The sequence below is a fragment of the Patiria miniata genome, unplaced genomic scaffold (genome assembly GCF_015706575.1).
Source record: "Patiria miniata isolate m_02_andy unplaced genomic scaffold, ASM1570657v1 HiC_scaffold_25, whole genome shotgun sequence".
Classification (NCBI taxonomy): domain Eukaryota; kingdom Metazoa; phylum Echinodermata; class Asteroidea; order Valvatida; family Asterinidae; genus Patiria; species Patiria miniata.
The window spans coordinates 6,966,184-6,981,990 of NW_024037064.1; the positions used below are offsets into that span (position 1 = coordinate 6,966,184).

At 41.7% G+C, this 15,807-nt stretch overlaps 1 protein-coding gene across 2 annotated transcripts; it reads right to left on the reverse strand.

The window, feature by feature from the left end:
* Nucleotides 1-1,093: 1,093 nt before the first annotated feature.
* On the reverse strand, nt 1,094-11,503 carry LOC119733156 (cholinesterase 1-like). Of its 2 annotated transcripts, none has more exons than XM_038206732.1 (9): nt 11,405-11,503; nt 9,892-10,268; nt 8,579-8,738; nt 7,897-7,974; nt 6,274-6,392; nt 5,027-5,197; nt 3,093-3,736; nt 1,884-2,060; nt 1,094-1,176 (listed from the first exon to the last, which is right to left on the reverse strand). In XM_038206732.1, the coding sequence occupies exons 2-9, from the start codon at nt 10,234-10,236 to the stop codon at nt 1,170-1,172; spliced, it is 1,701 nt and encodes a 566-aa protein (XP_038062660.1). In that variant the 5' UTR covers nt 10,237-10,268; nt 11,405-11,503; the 3' UTR covers nt 1,094-1,169. The 2 variants fall into 2 exon arrangements, with proteins under 2 accessions (XP_038062660.1, XP_038062659.1); XM_038206731.1 differs by having other exon boundaries at nt 1,160-1,179.
* Nucleotides 11,504-15,807: the final 4,304 nt, after the last annotated feature.

Sequence of the window (15,807 nt, forward strand, 5' to 3'; positions counted from 1 at the left end):
GTCACTACCCACAGAACCATTGGTAACATCACTTGTAACACCTCTAATGTCATATATCTCATTTCTTGCAGAGTCTGTGGAGTGCAGTATGTAGGTGAGACTAAGAATACGCTCAAGAAGCGTTTCTATGCCCATCGGTCAACGGTCAACACCAAGAAACTAGACACCCCTGTTGGTCATCACTTCAACCTGCCTAACCACTCCATTTCTGATATGATTTTGCAGGGCATTGAATCTCTTGGCCATCGCAAAGAGTCAGTTCGCCTCAGCAGAGAGAAGGTGTGGATGAATCGTCTTCGAACTATTCAACCACATGGTCTCAACATCCAACTTGGAAATGATTAATCCTTTTCTTCCTCCATTGTCCTCTGTTACAGATAATCCATCTGGTCTTCCTTGTTTGTGTTTACACATCTCCCGCCATCTTTCATCCCTTTCCACCTCAATACTGTCCCCCCCCCCCCCCCGCATCATCCCTTCACTCTCACACTCTTTTGTCCGTTCCCACTCCCTGTGACCTTTGATCCTTCCCCTTTCTGGTCCCTCCCCTGTTTACACCAGACCCCTTGTGGTTTGCCATCTCCCTTTGTTTCTTTGTTCTCTCATCCACCCTCCCCTGCATCTTTCCACACCTTTCCCTCCTAATCCTCCTTTTGTGTTTCTTCTTTCAGCCCTGCATGTTTGTGTGCACCCCCATGTTAATGTATGTATCTCTGTCATTTCTGTTTTAGCCTCTGAAGAAGAACTTGCTAAGTTCGCAACGTCAGGCCACATTAATTTTAGATTTACGTTTAAAAAGGAGTAGAAAGATGCACAAAATGTGTTCCTATACGAAAACTTCACTTCATGGACCCTTAAGGGCTTGTAGTTGCTTGAGAGTTTTATTCCTTTTAACTATGATTAAATGAAAATTAATATTTAATTAAAATGTATTCCTAGAGTAAATCACTATCACCAGATAGAAATAAAATGTGAGAGCAAATTAAAAATGAAAATCGGAACTGATTAAAATAATTAAACCCAAACGATACCCAAGATATATGGTCACTTCAGCCGACTCATTAGGTCATTAACGAACCTCTGTTGAGATGATCCGCTATACGGTGCAGCACTCTGCCATGGTAGTTGTGGCAGACCAGTGGCTCATTTGATTTTTCTGGCTGCTCGTCTTACTCAATGCTGGTGCGTCCAATGAAAAAAAAAAGGTTGAGATTTGCGTTAAAATATTACCACCTGTAAGCTCTTGGTACTTGATCAATGAACGGGACGTTTGCAGTAACACCATGAGAATGATATATCTTAGTGAGTTGTGTGGTTCTGAGAAAAACCAGTTGGTATTACTCGACGTTTCGAACAGTATGCTCTGTTTGTCATCAGGAGACTGCCGTACCCTTGCAGGTGTAGTGGTTAATACTTCATGTGTTTTTTGGAGTAATCTAATTATTTGTGTAGTCATACATAATAATCCATTTGAATTTATTTGATTTCTAGTCGTTTTAGTTTATGCCTTACACACCAAGTCGAGAAAGACAAAACTTTCATCTTTCGGACCTTGTTCATTTTAAACCTTGTTCATTGTGTGGGGGTACGTGTGGTCTATGGTGTAGGGCACATGATTCATGATCGTGAGATTGTGGGTTCGAGCCCGGCCGTGGCCATACGTGTTGTGTCCTTGAGTAAGGCGCTTTACCTCAATTACTCCTCTCAACCCAGGTGTTAAATGGGTACCGGCATTATTTAATGCTGGGAAGGTAACAGACTCGCTGTGGCGATCCCCCAACAGCAGCATAGTCTGGCCCAATCACTTCGAAAGAGAGATGGGTACTCCGTTCCTGTGAACACAGGTTCGCCCCCTTATCGTTAAAAGAAAAGAATGGTCATACCTTGGCACCATACTGGGTAGAAGAACGTTCCAGAGATAGCACTTGTCTCGCAGAAGATACTGCTTGTCCACCATTGAAGGGGCAATGTCCTTGTAGTACATGGTCTGTTTGTTGTACTTATGCCAAATCTTGGCATTAGACGCCTCCTCGTTGTTCAGGCTTTCCAAGTTGGGGTTACTGATCAGGGGAAAAAGACAGAAAACATGTAATGCACAAAAAATGTATTTCCTCCAGGATATAAAAATGTCAAACTACAAAGGGTGTGAAGCAATGGCAAGTGCAAGTGTAAAATAAGCTCATGCTGTCTTGCATGAAAATTATAGTGTGTATAAGTCCGGGCCATCGTCCCACGTGAATACCACGCGCTGAAAATTGACCACAATGAACTCTCTAAGTTTGCCATAAAATACGGCGTGCTATACCACGTGACTATAACATTACTGCAACTATCTTGCCTCCATTTCCAATGTTGTCATAGAGGTGAAGTATTCACTTTATTTTCTTTGCGTTTTTTTGTTATCAAAATTTGGTAGTTGTATTTATGGAACTTAGGGGGCTCGTTTTTGGTAAATTTTCATGGACAAACAGACAGACAGACCGACCAACCGACCTCCAAGTAACATGTAGAAGCTCCTGCCAGAGTTTAAGAACATTGGTTACGTAGTGGAACTTCCATTTAGTCAGGCCTTCTTCTAGGAAAACAATGCATTGCAAAATGCTTCTTTTTATTCTTGCTTGTTGGGAAACTAGTTACAACCACACTCGTAGAAGAAAAAGAAAGAGTAATTGATGCTAAATTTCATTTCATTACTTGTGGAGTGATGTGCATGGCGTCGTGATCTGGAGCATTGAGCTTGTGGTCTGCGGGTAATTCTGCAGGTTGTGGGTTTGAGTCCAACCTGGGGCTATGGTGCGTGTGCCCTTGGGCAAGGCACTTTGTCACTCATTGCTTCTCTCCACCCAGGAGTAAATGGGTATCTGTGAGAGCAGGGATGGTTATTGTGGTTGATTTAGCTGCTTAATTTGCATCGAAATGGTAACATCGAGCTGTATACTCCCCAGGGAGCAGAGATGGTATGTAGAATGTTTCATTGGCCCAATGAGCAGGGTAATAAGTGTGAAGCGCTTTGAGACCATTGGTATGAAGCGCTTTATAACATAATTATTATTATTATTATAATAATTATTAATAATTATTATCATTATTACCCAGTTTTGGCAAAGTTGGTCCAGTATCGCATCACATCCACCGACATTTGGACCTCTTCCTCCGTCAATTCAAGGGGTGGTTCTAAGTCTGTATTGAAGGTGCTGCCAAAGACGTAGCCAAGCTCGTCGCCGTGTTGCACGGTGTCGTTCAGGGTTGTGCCTGGCACGTGGAAGGAGGACACATGGGTCATCTGGTAGAGGTAGGTGTCGGGGTTGAACTCAGCGAAGGCTCTCACGACGGTGTCGGAGGGGCAAGCGAAACCCTCATCATTGGTGATGTGGTAAAACGGCTTGAAGTAGTTGGATTGGTCCGCGGTTGTGTAGTTCGCGCTGATCAAGTCCAACATCTTCTGGTCGTGCTTGATAAAGACATAAAGGTTGAGAAATTCGTCAAATGTCTCCTTGTCGATGACAGGGTTTGTCATGTCCGGGATTGTGAAGTGGCGCAAGGCGTCTGTAATGAGGGCCTTGCCGGCTATCAGCGTGCCATCGTCCCGCTCAGTGCCTACCAGGACGTCACTTCTCTTGAACTCACCGTCTCGGTAGAGCTCGGCCGGGACTTTGGTCAGAAGCTCCCCGTCGATGGTCGGTGCGAATGGGATCTCCACTGCTTTTTCCAAGTTAACAAACCTAAAACGCAACACCTGAAGAAAAAAATTAAACACGGAAACACTAATCAAATATAAAACAAACAGGGGTGGAATCGAACATGACACTGCAAATTCAGAATTTAAGGAGACATTGGTTCGGGGAACGTACGGTAAACTCAACTGCTACCTTGGAAATATTTTTGACCAGAAACAAAAACTCCTCCGACTGTATTGTTCTTGGGAACGTCAGCTTGAGCGTGTATCTGTTCATTAAACTCAAAATCACAAAATGTCGTAGTCTGGTTCCCCAGACCTTTTGAGCATTTCTCTCTGAGAGGCCTTTTCTATCATTCGCTATACAACATGTCCCAAAAAGTGTCCGTCTGACAATTTTTGAAATAACTACAAACCACGAGGTCACTTTTGAAAATGTTTGGTAGTGCAGATACTCCCAAGCCTTATAATAGCGTCAACCCCTATGAATTTCTTTGACTTTCAGTCACGGCATCAACGCACAATTGTCAATTGATCACATCATTTTTGGACACTGTAACCAAGTTCCTTGCATTATTCAATTTCAGTGCTGTGTTATGTAAGCTGTGTAAAATCCTTCATGTTGTGAAAAGGGCTGCAGTTGGGATTGGAATCATTTGCCATCATGGCAAGACATCAATTTAATGCTGAAGGGCAAATGATTCCAATCCCAAACCTTGTCAGTTATTTTCTCAACATGCAGGATTTTACACAGCTTACATAACACAGCATTGAAATTGATTAAGACATGGAATTTGGTCACAGTGTCCAAAAATGTCGTAGTTCTCACAATGCAGCGCGCTACCAAGAGTTTGCCACGGATATTTCATTTTCCCCAGCGCATTGTGGGAGATAGACGACAAATTCGCAGCGCGGGACATTTGAAATTGTCCATTTTTCCGGTCAGTAGTTTCGTAAGCCTATGATGAAGAGTGTCTCTTTGCCCTTTTCTGTTTATCAATATTGCGTTTTCTGTAAGGCAGCTGAACGCTATGCCCCAATCTACCTAACAAATTAGCTCAAGTTGCCTACTGGCACTCGTTCAAATAGGCCGGCCATGTTTTGTCGACCGTAATCTTAAAAAATGGACTCACCATGGCAAACTCTTGGTGGCACACTGCATTGTGAATCGCCCAAATTGATATGGCAGTGATGATGCATGACTGAAATTAAATGAAACTCATAGGGGTCGAGACCCAGGCTAAGAAGTACTGCACAACCAAACCATTTTCAAAATTCCACTCATAGTATTTCAGTTATTTTAAAAACAGTCAGACGGACAATTTTGGGGACATACCCTGGTTAACTTACCCATGCGGCCCCTTTCATGACATCTTTTAAGGATTTCTTCTTGAGGCAATCGACAAGACGAGAACTGCTCCCAAAGACAAAGTTGCAGCCGGCAGCAATACCGACATTGAAGGCGTCTTCGCGGGCCTTGGCTGGGTCGAGGACTCCCCAGGGAGCCGTGGCTGTTCCACTCTGAGATGAACAAAAAATTGAATTTGAAAAAAAAAGGTTTTGTTAAAAACAATGCTGCTTACTAAGTCGACGAACTATCAAAAAGAAATGCAATTATTTGTCGAAGTTGAATTACTGCAACGGACAATATTAATCGTGTTTTCAAGGCAATTTACAACATATGAAAGCATGCATGGGCGTCACCAGGATGGAGCAAGGGGGTGGGGCGGAAAAAAGGGTGGAAAAGGGGAGAAAGAAAATGATGAGAGAGATTCCAAGTAAATACGTTACTGTTTAATGTATATTTATGTGAGGAAACTGGCGTATGGACCCTAAATCGCATTTTGTGTACATAAATACGTTTATAAACGTTTGTGAACAGCGCCCCCAAGCTTCAAATCATCCCCTCTCCGCTTTTTGATTTTTCATGCAGCCAGTGACTTTTTTTAGCGTTTCAGATGAGTGCTTTGCCCCCCCCCCCCTCCTCCATCTAAAAAAAATCCTGCCAACGCCTGTGTTTCAAAGTGCTCAAATCTACAAATTATACAGTCTTGTATTAGATCGTTTGGTACCGGTTGAGACTTTATTTCCAACCTCGTTCCAATAGTAAGCCCTGGATAGGAAAGTTTCTTCCTGTATCCTGATTTTCACGTTTTTTAATTTTTCACGTTCATTGTAATAATTACGTCCACAATGACTGGATAAGATTTATTTAACCTTGAAAACAACTGTGTTTGCGTAACTCACGGCAGGACGAATTGATTATGTTTTTACCCCAAACACCGCATACAAAACCAAACGCTAATGTAACGCACAAGCAGGCAACAGACTATTCCCCAGACTATTCCCCATTTGCATACATATCCACACATTTTGGATACGCTAATGATCAATACAGAGAGCATGTAGTGGTGGGCGCGTACTGCTCGACACCCTGGGAACGAAGTTGCTGCAGCGAGATTGTGTGCTGCGTGCTTCGTCACATGTCGCGCAAAATCTATCCAATGAGAGCTCAAAGAGATCAGCCCTTCCCAGCGTCCTGTTTGTAGGGGTACGAGTGAATGGATCACACACATTAACTACATTTACCCACGTACCTCCATTATAGCCCTGTCGTAGTAACCCCAAGATTGCTTGGCGACAGTCATGAGACCGACCGATACGGCACCAGCGCTCTGTCCGAAGATGGTGATCTTGTTGCTGTCTCCTCCAAAGTCTGGAATAGTGACGATGATACATGTAGAATGAAATAAACAGGGCAGCAGTTGCTGGACACGCAGTACGCAGCCTTACGCAGCCGTGTGGTTGCCAAGGCCGAGTCTAAAGTTTACGTAATACTTTATTTTAAGTAACAACATGCACACAGACATGTTCACGTTGGCGAGCGAAATCTTTAAAAATTAATTTCTCCCATTTTGAAGACCGTATCTTCATGCCACTTTCGGAGTTTGTTTCCCTCATAATGATCCAATCATCCAACTATGCGCTACAAATCGTTTCCATATGTTCTCTTTTTTTTCCATTAAAATAGGAAAAATAGGCTTGGGTACGTCCATTTTTTCAAGCTGTAACAAAATGGTGTTTGCTATATCTGTCGAAGTTTTGAAGCCTCACGAATATTAATGAGATTCTTATTGATCATGGTGTGCATTAAAAATGTACCCCTCCTTCACGAGTTATTAATAAGAAAAAATGTCAACCTTTTTGGTGGGCTTTCGTTGGGTTGTCATACCGAGACCCACGCGAAGTCACGCCGAGTCACGCTAATGAACATGCTAATATTGCACCAGTCACTATTCGTCCGAATTGGGCCGTGGTATAGACCATGCACGTGTGTTTAGCTCGGCACTGAGAAATCCGAGTCGAAATTTACCTCGGTGATAGTTCAGGATGTAACACATGCTTTTGCAACAACCGATTTAGCTAAAACTCGGATAATACTTAGATGGTTTAAGTGTTCAACAACTCGCGAAAAATTGTAAGGATTCCTACAAATTGAGATAAGTATTGGATTTGGGGACCTTTTCGAACGATTTTTCCACGACCTTTAGGTCAGCTTTACCAGTGACCAGTATTGAAGTTTCTGTATCAATAACGGCGATTTTTTTTTTCACTGACATGAATGTTAAGATTTTTTCTACTAATAAATTTAATACTTCAATCAAACAGAGCATTTTTTTAAATGAAACAGAACTTTCAAAAGCGTTGTGTTTGGGATGAATCAGTTTGCTGCTCTGCTGTGGCGTCCATAATGCGTAATCAACTTTGCTTATCAACGCACGACTTAAAGATTGCAGGCCAGTACGTCGGTCCGAAATTGCCTACGCCGGCCACATCACAATTTGCATGCCCTCAAATTCTTCAATATTTGAGCATATTGTGGGCCATGAACTTGAGGGTTTGTAAAAAAAAATACGGGCTGTGAGCTTGAGTTTCAGTGAAATTTGACTGGAATTGGGGCCCTAAAAGTGCTCTATTTTTTTGTATTGTGTAGGCACCGTTTTCAAAATGGCGATGGGCTTCAGGGCAATTTTAAGGGGTGATCATCTTCGGATGAACATTTCTCCTAAAAGGTCATCAAGTTTAGAACACCTTGGAGAGTTGTGAGTATTTTCCCCGAATTTCTGAAGTGGGGGCATTTATCATTGGGGTCAATGGTAGTTACTGGTCTGCGATATAATTAACCCAATGCCTCTATCGTCTAAAGGTCACATACTTACCAGCGATATGTTCTCTGACCCATTTGAGTGCTTCGACTTGATCCCACAATCCGAGGTTACCAGGAAGCTTGTCGTCCCCTGCAAACAAATGGAGTGAGCTCAAAAGACCGAAATGCTATTGGTTGAAAGTTCAATTCCTGCATAGCCTCATTTGCATGTCAACTTCATTACCTTATTTGGCTATGAGCACCCCGTAGTCATTTTTTATCCTGTACCCAAGTACTTCAAATAGTGAAACATTTTACTTAAATTCTAGCGTGAATTATCCGTCATTTGTAATTGTGCAATTTCTGTAATATTTTGACATAATTATTTATGATGCTGAAAAGGTTTAAAATAGGACTAAAAAAGATGAGATACTAATTCAGGTGGAAATTTGCTCGGCAACCGAAAGTGTTATTTTCATGATTTTTAAGTATGTGAAAGGAAAAGCTCTCAGCTTTAATCTGATGCCCAAAACATAAAAATCCAACGATCCTTTTTTTCAAAAAGGCAAAATGTTTTAGGGTTGCAATTTATTGGGTCACCCTGTACGTGTGGTGAAGTATATTAACATCCATTATTGTGGGTCATTTCGGCATTTTTTCTTCTTGTCATTAAATAAATCTCCGAATTATTCATTCAAAATCCACCAATCTTGTTTTTTTCGCCCCTGAAAAGTTGAAAAGAGCGCCAGCCTCACCTGTGCTGAGGAATCCGAGCGGTCCGAGTCGGTAGTTAAAATTAACCACGATGACGTCACGATAGGCGGCCAGGGGAACCCCGTTGTACCACTCCATGGAACCAGAGCCCGTCAGAAATGTCCCACCGTAGATGAACAGCATGACGGCGGCATTGGTCGCCTAAGGGATATGATACAAATACCATTCAAACTGAACATGGAATGGATTTGGTCTGGTTCCCTGTCCTTCGGGCTTCAAATATGGGGACAGGTCGCTCGCAGTTAATCCAGAATATATTAGGAGGCTTTCCTCCTCATGTATGCAAATTCATGCATGACGTGCAGAGGTCTGAATCCCGCCTCCTGATATGAATTCTAAATCACAACGATAATGTGTGCGTGCCACCAGCCTATTGCATAATTAGGCCAATGTGCAGTTTCGGAGGTGATGAGTTTCGATTTATTGCTGAATTTGAAAGTGTCTCTGACAAATATCAATAAAGACAGGGGCACTACTGTTCAGTATATATTCAAACCTATGCAGTTAAAATACTTGAAAGTTGCCTTCATGGAGTCATTGTGGATTTGCCTACTTTTTGTGGTAAGACAAGAGTCAGATTTTTGGTATGTGTTCAAGTGTCGTCCATGATGCACGAAGCTGAATGGTGATTAAAGAAAAACATGGTGCGCGCGCAGAGGTGACCCTATCAATGGCTTTAAAGGGGCACTTAGTCCTGAAATTATGAAAATTTGATGTTTTGGATTGTTTACTCTTATCCTATTTCAAACATCTGGTTTAAAGGAAACCAACATGACCGTTCGCGAAAAAAGACGAAAACCCCGGTTGTTTACATCGGAAACGACGGAGTACTCATACGTTTTTCCTGTCGTTTTCAGCTAATGTACGATACACGCTGTGTGTGTGTGTGTCACATATAATTAATAACACACAGCACCAATGCACAAATGTGGTTTCTTACACGTCCGCAGAAGGCGAAAACTTTAAGGCTGGAATCACAACTATCACTGTACAGCCAGAATTTATGGGGTCGCAAAAGTGGACCCCGAAATTTGTTCTCGCACGAATAACACAAGAATAATACACAAACGCACAGTTTTTAAAGCGTTTTGGGCGTGTTCCAGGATTTAGTATCCCTTTAAATGGTAGCTATAGCTACCGATCCCCATATAGGGGGCGGGGCGGGAAACAGTATATGAATGGATTTAAACCCAAATAAGTGGCCAGCCCTTGGGCTCGACAGTAGTAAAAATTGTATGTCCATTGCGTCAAAAGACTGTAACATTAAATTTAAGTAATATAATTTTGGCATTACCTGGTTAGGCACCCAGATGTTCATGTAAAGGCAATCCTCTGCGCCATTGAAGCCGACCAAGGTCTGGGTCGGCTGTGCACATTCGGACCCGAACGTCGTTGCGTCTAGGTCACCAGACCATGGCGTCTTAGGCTGGGGCTTAGCAAAGCGCTCTGGCGGCTCAGCGAAGGGGATTCCCCGGTAGACATCCACGTAGGTGTCTACGGCCGGGTAGGTGTCACGCTGGAAGTGTACGGTTTCTCCGACCACGGCACCGAGACCAGAGATATCGACCCGCGGACTGCCGCACAGAGCGCCGAGGGGACCCACGGCGGTCACCGTCAGAATCGCTAGTAGAGCCAGCATCGTGAACCAACCTCGTAGGGTAGAAAACAATGCTTTGGTACACACACGAAATGAAAAGTACAAAACAATTGGTAAAACTAGAAAGCGCTCAGACAGCGCAAACCTCCGCCAAGGCTGAAAACTTCCCCGCCATATTGTCAGAACACCTAAATAGAAATACTCGCATATCCACTGGACTTCCATATTTTATTGCACATTCCTCACTCCCCCATTGTATCAAATGGTCGAGTCCATTGACCTGTTGGTTTCAAAGGTGTAATAGACTGCACGCTGCGTTACCCACTCACGTCTGTACACATAGCATATTCGTATATACAAAATTGTGACGAATCTTTTCAACTAACCTACATCCAGACCCAGATCCGGATCACTTCCAAAATCTAATCGATTTGTACTTGTACCAATTAAAGGACCACCTCTAAAAATATTGTAATGAAAATCCTTCCACAACTTTTAGAGTTATCTTAATAGACAAACAAACCAACAAACAACTTAACAAACCAACGCCGATGAAAATATAACTTCCTTGGCGGAGGTAAGAAGACTGAGATATTGGATCATCCCCCCCCCCCAGTCTTTCGTGTTGAGAAACCAAAATGGCTCATTTTCAGATATTTTTCATTTATTTAACATTCAAAAACATTTTCAGTACTGAAAATGGGAGAAAAAACAAAAGCGTTACATGCGCAGTTTTGATGTGAGGTTAAGTGTACATAAGATGTACATGTGATCATAATGTGATGATTTAGTGTCATGCGTTTGGCGCAGCACACAATCGAGGAGGTGTGCAATGACATCAGGGGTGATCCTGCATTCCTTCAAAAGCTTTCGGCCCCATCACTTGGGAGCATCCCACCGACGGAAAAAAATCGCCGCTGTGCGCACCTTCCGCCACCGTCACCATACAGCGCTGCACCGACATTCTGAAAGTGAATATTATTTTCGTGTGGTGTTTAAATCTCACCCTCTTGCACAAAGCTAGTGAAAGTTGCTCCTTAAATTTGGCATACCTTGTTGACATGGTCTGAAAATTTGGTTTAATTCCATTGGTAAAGAACATAATTATTTAGGATAAAAAGTATAGGACTTTTTTATATGTAGTACAACCGCTTAATAAACGAAACTGATGATAGTCTTTTTTATCAATTTAATCTAAAGCTGCACTTACGTTAATTGAGCTGGTAGTCGAAGTCTTGTACACTATATGACTGCTCTGGCTGCTAGCTGCGTTGTATGTTGATGGAGTTCGATATGCATCAATGCAGCGCGGACAGCATCTTTTATAGCTTTGACGGCAGATCAAAGTGGAGTTTGTTACAGTAACCAATAGGAATTCAGAAGAACTTTGGGATACTCCATTATGCAGGGGGAGTTTTATTAAATACTCCCATCATTGGCAAGATGCCAATTCTCTTTTCGATTCCCTCACCCCAACTGGTTTTATTTTTCTGTCGTGTGCTTGGGTACTTTTTGGCTTCAGTAGGATCAATGGTTTGGAGGTACGTCAATGAAAGGAGAATGGTGCCTTGTGGCTTTTCACATGAGATCCCGTTGGTTGTAGACTGGAGATATGACTTCATATCATACACGGTGTATGACAGACACGCCCCAAAAGCTCTTAAATCTTATTGGTCACTGTGCCCCTTGACGGCGTCGCCTTACCATTAGTCTTATTTACTGCACCTCATAAATATTCATGATCAAATTGGAGCACGTCATTGGCCGATTCCGCCGCGCGTCCGGGAAGTAAAAATGATACGTGCCCAGGTGACGTCATCCCGGTGAGTATCCAGCTCGCTGCCGTGCGGTATTTTTTTTTTGGTAGCACCAACAATTCCCTCTGGAACCCGCCTCGTAGACATGTAGTCTGAAGCATGTAATCGTTACAGAACCAGTCTGTTGTTGTAGTCCTTGTAACTACTGCAGTAAAAACACATTAAAGAGTGTTGGCATGACACTATTTAAAAAATCTACCAGCAAAATTTACGAAGGCCGTTATCGACAAGACATGTATACTAAAAAGGCAGAGAGGCTACTACATATGCACTCTAAAAACTGAAGTGATAAATCCAACTTTATAAATGATAAGCTTTACACTTGCTGAGTTCGGTCAGTGACCACACTTTAAAGTTGATTCAACACTTTCCAAAGTGTTACGAATTCCAACACTTTTAGAAAGTTACAACGGTCCCTTTGCAACACTTTTCAAAGTGTTAAAAAGGTGTTGGGATCCAACACATTTTTATGTTAATACTGCTTTTGTATCGTACGAAATTGACAGATAATTTTAGACCCTACATCTAAGTGTCGCTATACATGTACGTACGTTCTATGCATTTGATTCGCGTGACGTATCGATATATGGAAATACATGTACACATTACTGAAACTGTAAAGATTAAAGATTGGTCATGCTTCTGTCGATTGTAAGATACGTACTATAACATGTATAGATACATATCACGCATATCAAATGCACGTATGTACGTGTACGTACAATGTATAGCGACACCCATCTATAAGGACTAAGGTCTAAAATTCTCCGTCAATTTCGTACGACATACAAGTAGTATTAACATCAAAATGTGCAGTGTTCCTACGATAATATCTCAGCATAAAAAAAAATCTCGCCTGTATTCAACAGGTTAAATCATGGTGGTCGGCGATATGTTGGTCGATGTAGGACGAAAGTTTATAAAGAACGCAAATTATTTCCTTGTGACTCCGCCATAGTTTTACCAACTCTACACTAGCCTTTACGCCATAGGGAAACCTACACTCACTTACAGCCATCGTAATTTCTATGGCGTGCGAATTCTGCCAAGAGTGAGTGTTCGAACAAAACATTTCCCGGTTTTTTTTTCAATTTGAGAGATCCTATTGCGATCCCACGCTGGTATTGCATGACATAGGAAAGTGCAACACTGAGTGGAAACAAAGCTGTTGAACTATTATCCTTTTTAGTGAATATGTTCTCAGGTTTCTCATGCAACAATGTGAATCATTTCTGGTAGACTAAGTCAGAAATGTTTAAACTAACAGCAGTATGGTATTTGATGAATTCATATATTGTCATTCTAATTCAGCTGTGAGGCCATTTTCATACGTTTATCAGAATTCTGTAAGACATCAAAGAGCAAAATTTCTTGGCGGTCGAGATCTTTCAAACAGCAGCATACTATGGCACGCCAAAGCGGAGTTTATTCAACCCTGACCGGCAACTTTGAACATTACAAAATACACCACTACTTTTTTTAAATTTTACAACAGTAACATTTACCGTTTAACATTTTTTTTTTAATGGCATTTTTTTTTAAAACATGCGTCATATTTCTTTCGTTCGCTTGCTGAAAAGCATGCGCCAACACGGTCATGTCAGCACTGTAAAAGACAAAATAAGCCAATCCGCAAAAAATAACCACATGTCAACATTGTAAAAAATATGTGCCAACCCGTTGAAAAATGTATGTCAACGTTTACAAAAATATTGTACTTTTCACGGGAATCTGGACAAATATTTTTTGAAACGTTGACATACTTTTTAGCGAGTTGGCGTTTTTTTTAGGTAAAAGGTTGACACATGTTTTTCACATTATGTTTTAAAACAATACTGACATTTATTTTTCACGTAAATCTTGACTAATATTTTTTTTTTATTTTGGCATACGTTTTTCAGCGGGTTGGCATATATTTCCTGACAAGGTTGACATACGTTTTTCAGCGGGTTGGCTCATATTTCCTGACAAGGTTGACATACGTTTTTCAGCGGGTTGGCTCATATTTCCTGACAAGGTTGACATACGTTTTTCAGCGGGTTGGCATATATTTTTACAATGTTGACGAGTATCACCCATTCTCCACGGTCCACGGAGCCCATTTCCGGTAGAACCAGCCATATGGTTGCGAATGGAGATTTCTAAAGGTTACTAGATACTTAACACTTTAGTTTGAATGAAACAACATGCACACACACACATGTTCTCGTTGGCGGGTGAAATGTTTGGAAAAAAATTAATTTCTCCCGTTTGGAAGACCGTATCTTCATGCAACTTTCAGGGTTTATTTCCCTTCTATGACCCAGGTGCTAAAAGTCGTTGTGATATGTTCATTACTTTTTGCTGAAATTGGAAAAATGGGTCTCGCTACGTGCAATTTTGAAACAATGGTAACACTGGCGTACGCACTATCTATCAATCTTTCACGAATATTAATGAGGTTCCTATCCATTACGGTGTGTAGTAAACAATTACATCAGCCTCCTTCACGGGTTGTACTGCTCGACACCCTGGGGACGAGGTTAGACCTACGATTCATCAGGAATAGTCAGAATCTGTTGGTCTAGAAACCAGACTATACAAATGCTACTCGTCGTGGGGGGTAATGTTTACGCACGCGGAAGCATTACGCGCGCATAGAAGGCGCCCGCTGATTGGTCAGTTTCTTGAGGTGATACGCAGTCTAGTTGCATAATTTAGAGGCGAATCTGCTTACATTATCATGGCTATCACACACTTCATAGTCTTCTTCAGGGGTGTGCATCAGCAAAATAACTTTAATACATGTGACTAAATACACGAATTTAGTCTCCCTGGGAGCCAGTCAAGATAATACTTAAGTTTTCACATGCAATTGAAACAGCTCACTCTCACGGCTCGGTTAATATTATCGGTTAATCGATTATCGGTTGGTGATACGTTATCCGTTGGTTACTACGTGATCAGTAACACGTGTCTTTCAAACAACTAGCGGCTCTGTTTCAGGCAAGGGATCAAGTTGCGATGCCAAATGTGGTGCATCAATTTCGGTTGCACGCACTTACATTTCGGTTGCACGCACTTACATTACGGTCACATGCACTTTTTTTCAACTGACAATCAGTTTTTGCAATTAGCCCAGTTATCTGAACTTGTGTAAGTCTGGTGAGTTCTCAGGCATTTTTCGGGTATCCTTGAGCACAATTAAGCTCATTCGTTGACTGTTCGTATTATGTTATCGGACTAAAAAGGAACGCAGAAAACAGAAGTGTAAATATCATCAAGAACACAAAAACACAAAGTGAATTTAAATTAGAGGCGATATCATGAATTTTACTTTAATAGGAACATATTCTCTGCAACATTCAACTCCTCTTAAATGTAGCCTATGAAAAATATTTGACATCCAGTTTTGGTTAATGTTATTGAAAAGTGCACTTCTTTACTTTTGTAAATTCCCAAGCTTTTCCTGACAATTGAGGGCGCTGTTGCTGTGATACCATTTTCAGGAAGGCACTGTTCAGTTCGGAGATTTTCTGTGCAAATTGTGAAAATTCCGTGCTTACGGTAAGCGTATTTCACTGTTTAGCGAAGAATGTTGGCTTCTGCGCATGCGTACATTCCGTTACCAATGATTCTGTGCTTATGGTTTGCGCAAAATTGTTCTGCTACCGCCGTTAGCCAAAAAAAATGGTGATCGTAAGCGCGGAATTCCGTGGATAGCAGAGCCATCAAATTGGATCATCGTACTTTGACCACTAACAGTCATGATTGGCCTGTAACATTTGAGCAGATTCACTGATTAATTATGCACGAC

Bases quoted from the DNA above. Each gene is read 5' to 3' on its own strand.
- LOC119733156 (XM_038206731.1), bottom strand. From the start codon at position 10,236: ATGCTGGCTCTACTAGCGATTCTGACGGTGACCGCCGTGGGTCCCCTC. The intron at 6,393-7,896 runs GTAAGTATGTGA...TCACTATTCCAG, and splicing joins GGTCAGAGAACATATCGCTG to ACTTTGGAGGAGACAGCAAC. The intron at 5,198-6,273 runs GTACGTGGGTAA...TGTTCATCTCAG, and splicing joins ACGACAGGGCTATAATGGAG to AGTGGAACAGCCACGGCTCC.